Here is a 5393-nt window from a genome sequence, read left to right as displayed (position 1 = left end):
AGAAATATTTGTTAAATTTTATCAATTTATTTCAATTACTCATATTTCATAACAATATTTTCATTTTGGTATCAATTATTCTTCATATTCATCTTCTTCAATTACTTCAGAAAACTGTGCAACTATTTGATGATATTTCATATGAGAGATATTTCTCCAATTTATTTCTGTTTTAATTGCATTCAATTCTGGTACATTTATCTCTGCAAATAAATATATTAATTATTCATCTTTTAATTATATTAATTTGTCTTAATTAATTGAAATTAAAATGATAAAAGTAAAAATATAATTAATTAATTCAATGTTATCAATTAAATGAATATATCAATAATTTTTATTAATTTTTGATGGGTAAAGAGGAAATAGAGTTAATATTAAAAGTAAGATTCTTAATCTAGATTGGAGGAGGTTAAACAGATATTTTGAAGATTCAAATAAATATTTCTGTTAATTTGTGCAACCTAATTATTTTTTGACTAATTTTAATAAATTTAATTAATATTTTGGTTATTTTTACTTCCTTTCATGAATATTCCGGTAAATGATATTTTTTTCCTTAAATTATAAGTAAGATTCTTAATCTACATTGGGAGATCAGTCAATTCAATTAATTTTTTAAGAAAGAATCTTAATCTAGATTGGAGGTCAGAGAATGAATATTTTTTAATATTTTGGGAGTTTCAGTGGATATTTTGAATATTTCTATGATTCAGTTGATTTTTTTTGGGAGTATTAATTAATTTTTTGTTTATTCAGGGCAATCTGATAAATTTATTAATTATTTTTATTAATTTTTGGGTGGTTTTAATTATTTTTGATGAGATAATAAATTTATTCTGGTAGTTTTATTTATTTGTTGGGGAAATACTTATTTCCTTTTTCTGGAAGATTTATTAATGAACATTGAAGGAGATTCAGTGAATATTTTGGGATATGGAAGGTTTTTTTGGAATTAATTAATTTACTGGGATTTTTTATTTTTTTCTCTAAAATATCTCTTACATTTATGAACTAAATAAATTTTTGACAAATGGCACAAATCCTATTGATATTCTAAAAATATTTGTTAAAAATGATTAATTTATCTAATTCACTTACATTTACCAGCATCCTTATCACTTGATTGAAGTTAATCAGGAAATTCTTCACATTAAAGTGATACAGAAAAAGTGCGCAAAAATATGATGAAAAGTGGACGAGTGACATTCCTCCAAATTGTCTACCTTTACTAACGCTTTTTTGAGTACAATTCGAAAGGTAAAATTCATTTAAAGAATCAGGAACCAGAAGTAAGAATCTTCAATTTAAAAGTGTTTGAATACATAATCGATACAATCTATAAAGAATAAATTAGAAATATCAATAACTGGAACCGTACCTTTATTTCATTAGTGGTAATCTTATTGAAAATTCTTCATATATTAAAAGCGTTCTTAACTACTCATCAGTCATAACCTAAATATGTGAAATAAAAATATATTAGAGAAACTACATACCTTTATTGAAATGTTAGACATTCCATTCTTCCTCTTTTTAATACCAATACAAAAGAATATTTGGGTATTCTTAAATGAAGACAGAAATCTAGATAAAACTTTGTTAAAAATGATAAAATTCAAAATAGAAATATCAGTGGCTTTGACGGAAGAGTTGTAGTGATAAATGTTAATCTAAAATATCATATTAGAAAAGTGAGAATTATTCATTACCTTTATAGAAATATTCTATTTTTATCACTTCAATCCCATACTAGAAGTCTTTTTTCAGTCAATTTTTCATTCACCAGGAGATACAAATAAAATTCTTCCTCATTTAAATTTCTTCAGAACGCTAAGTTTTCATGAAAAGCTGAAAATATTTGTTATATAATTAAAATTCTTACCTTTTCTGACAATCTTATCAATACAACAGTTAATTTTTCACAAGATTCATCATTTCAATGAGATTCATAACAATATTTAGACATTAAAAAAAGTGCGCCAATATTTGATGAAAAATAATGGAGTGACAATATTCCAAATTGTCTCCATGTAAATTTTAAAAAATTTGTTCTAGAAGAATCTAAATTAATTCTGAAAATAAAAATTATTAATTAATTGTTGTATGGGAAATGAAATTAATTAATCAATAAATGTTAATTATTGCGTCTTATTTTTTTTTTCAAAAACATTACTCACATAATATTCTTACACAAAGAACAAGAGGTATTAAAAATTCCCCTACAATAATAAAAACAAATTAACTACAATAACCCTACAAAATTCAGTAGGGTTACAAACTGAAAATTGTATAAAATTCCCAACTTATATAGTACATAAAAGAATGACTAGTGAGAAGTGCCCTAAACAAAAAGCTTTACAAACTTAATGTTTTCCCCATACATGTAGCATTTGTTAGAAAATACATTTAGCATCTGTTTTATAATTAAAATTTAATGTTCATCCAAGTTTACTTTTTTCTATACCTCCAAGCTATAAATACTCAAACAAATCTTCATACTACCATTATCAATATACATTTTCAATAGTCAAATTGTTTTATTGATAAAAAGAATAATTAGGATAAATTATATGTATCAAACTATTCATAAACATGTTATATCATGAATATTATCTGAAACTTAAAAAAGATGTTACAATTCTTTAATTACAAAAAGATATCCAATATTGAACTCTGGGAGTAATGATAAAACAATTTTCACCTCTCTATCAAAATTTAAATATAAAGGAATTATTGGAGAATTATATTATTCAAATTAAATATATTCTTCTTTATTTTTAATTAAAAGTTAATTTACTTTTTAAATTATAATAAACTTTTTCATAATAATAATTTTTTATAATTCTTTTCTTTTTTTTAAATAAATTTCTTTCTTATATTTTTAAAAAGTTTATCACTTCTTTGACAGTTTTGAATATATCAATTTTTCATCCATTGAACACATAACAAAAATTTATGTACAACAAATAATTTTTATAAATATCTTTAACAATATATATAATATTACCACTTCAATTTCTTTTCACAATTGGAGCACATCTTTAAAGCTTATTACATATATGTTACTTGGTTATGAATTTATTTCATCATTAGACACCTTATATTCAAATTTTAACATCAAAACGTTTCACTAATATAATTTTATAATATTTAAATATTAATACTATATTATGATTATTTTTTGCTAATAATTTAAATTAATTGAATATAACATTCAAATTTTTATCTTTGAAATAATAATTTATAATGTTGTATTTATAACCAAATAACAAACTACAATGTTCCTGCTTTTACATCACTTCACAATTACATGGCTGCTGCTTCAAATCATCACTTACTGCAAAGGAACTATTCCTTCAGCTTTGTTTCCTTCAGTTTCTAAGAATATCAATGAAAGTACCTTTCCAGTGGCTATGAAAATTAAACCTACGTCAGATTTAATCCTTGTCAAATGTCCAGACAAATATTACAAGCATTCAAATATTAAAGATTCTTTTAACATGGATGGTTTGTTAGAATTTTCAAAATTAACTTTTCGTACTAATAGCAAAATTTTTGCCTGGACACCTTCTGTATACAATAATATAAATAGAGATAATATAGTAACTTGTGGAATAGCTGGTATAATAAATTTTAACAATAAATCAATAAATTATGATTGGAAGATGGAATACAATTGGCAGTCTAAACCAAAACCATTTGAAATAGCAAAGAGAGAGAAAATATCAAAGACACTTCCTCCATCCAATAATTGTAGTGATAATCCAGCTAAACTTGTCAAATTCACCAAAGATAAACAAGGAAATATGAAACGTATTAATATAAATAATGGTGAATTGAAGGAAGCAGAAGAATTACCTCATGCCAATAAATTATATTACTATTTTGATGTTCCTGATGATAATTCTATTCTGGAATATGTGCCTCCGTGTCAAATTGTTAGAGCAGTTAATGAGAAACCAGAAATAAAAATTAATGGTCAAGAACATCCAGTATCTCCAAATAATAACAAAATTTATGTTGTTAAACGAGAAAGTATGACAGAAGTCTTCAATATAAAACTTCACTTGATGTCTCCAGATGCTCCTGATTTTTATAAAGGTGAAAAAATTTTAATGAAAGAAATGAGATATACAGAGTCAAGTATTGCAGACATACCAAATACTGATGAAATGATAATGGACAGCTTTACTCTACATCAATTTAAAATACTGAAGTTTACCTACAACTATCCAACAATTGAAAATGATAACGTTGAAGAAAAAATATATTATTTTGGACCAATGAAGGATGATTATACACTTCCAAATCAGGACATATTATATCTGGCAAATGAAACGTCTATTCAACCAAATTGTACCATTAATGGAATCACTTATGGATATTTTGAATCTCTTACTTATGAAAATAAAACTATTAAATTAAATGAATTTATTAATAATGAAAAGGATAATTTTAAACGTTCTGGAGATTATATTATTTTAAAAAATATTAAAACCAACATAATATTTTTAAATTGTCGTTATATTACTCCAACTGGAAGTGTTACTTTAACTCAAACATTTATAAAAGGAAAAAAAGTATTTATGGGAAAAAATGAAAAAGGAGAAGAAGAATATAAATTAATACCAATAAGTGATGGATCAGAATATGAAAAAATATTAGCTGAACAAGATCAAAAGATAGCAGCTATGAAAAAATCATTTTTTGAAAAGCTTAAAGATAATATTGGAGCTGGTGGTGCATATGGAATAATAATTGGAATTATTTTAATTATTCTAGTCATTATAACAATTGCTGCTATATTCTGTTACATTAAATTATTAAGACCAATTATTATAAAAAAGAAAATTATAAAAACATATCCTAATATATTTGAATTATGGGATCAAATATCAAAACAAGACTTAGAAACGTATTCTGAAAATGGTATAAAAAAAGAATATATTTCAGATGGTGTACAAAATTTTGAATATAAAAAAATAGAAGAAGGTGGTGAAGAAATTTTTACTGATACAATCTCTCTTTTTGATAAAAATTTGGTCAATTGTTTTAGAGATATTAATGAAGAAATAACTGCTTATTGTATTAATAATATATCACCAGAAAGAAAATATATTATATCAGATGGACCAACAAAAGAAAAAATAAATTATTTTTGGGAGTTGTTATATCGTGAAAATGTCAAAGTAGTTGTTGCATTTATTGATCAACAGAATAATGATATTTCAATTGATGATAAAAATTTTAATTATTGGCCAAAAAAGAAAGAAAAATATGGAAATGTAACTGTTCAATTTATAAAAAATTTATCAGTAGATGAAGCAACTCATTTATCAATTACTAAATTTGAAATGACTGTAAATGTAGGAAAACCAAAAGAATTAACT

General features: G+C 23.7%; 2 protein-coding genes across 2 annotated transcripts in view; one reads left to right on the top strand and one right to left on the bottom strand.

Moving 5' to 3' along the window:
• Window positions 1-1440: 1440 nt before the first annotated feature.
• On the bottom strand, window positions 1441-1953 carry SRAE_1000357200 (Hypothetical protein; the record flags this gene model as incomplete). The annotated part of the gene is made up of 4 exons (XM_024650777.1): window positions 1441-1458; window positions 1500-1673; window positions 1713-1727; window positions 1927-1953. The coding sequence occupies 4 exons, from the start codon at window positions 1951-1953 to the stop codon at window positions 1441-1443; spliced, it is 234 nt and encodes a 77-aa protein (XP_024504520.1).
• Window positions 1954-3281: 1328 nt separating this feature from the next.
• Window positions 3282-5393, top strand: part of SRAE_1000357100 (Protein-tyrosine phosphatase, receptor/non-receptor type domain and Protein-tyrosine/Dual specificity phosphatase domain and Protein-tyrosine phosphatase, catalytic domain-containing protein) — a gene marked incomplete at both ends in the record, with an annotated part of 3465 nt that continues 1353 nt past the window's right edge. Inside the window, one exon of the mRNA XM_024650776.1 lies at window positions 3282-5393. This exon is cut by the window's right edge and continues 148 nt beyond it. Coding sequence (XP_024504519.1) covers window positions 3282-5393 — 2112 coding nt within the window.

Source organism: Strongyloides ratti, assembly GCF_001040885.1.
Source record: "Strongyloides ratti genome assembly S_ratti_ED321, chromosome : 1".
Lineage (NCBI taxonomy): Eukaryota > Metazoa > Nematoda > Chromadorea > Rhabditida > Strongyloididae > Strongyloides > Strongyloides ratti.
The sequence above is the reverse complement of the archived record's forward strand: the minus strand, read 5'-3'. Positions and strand labels throughout refer to the sequence as shown.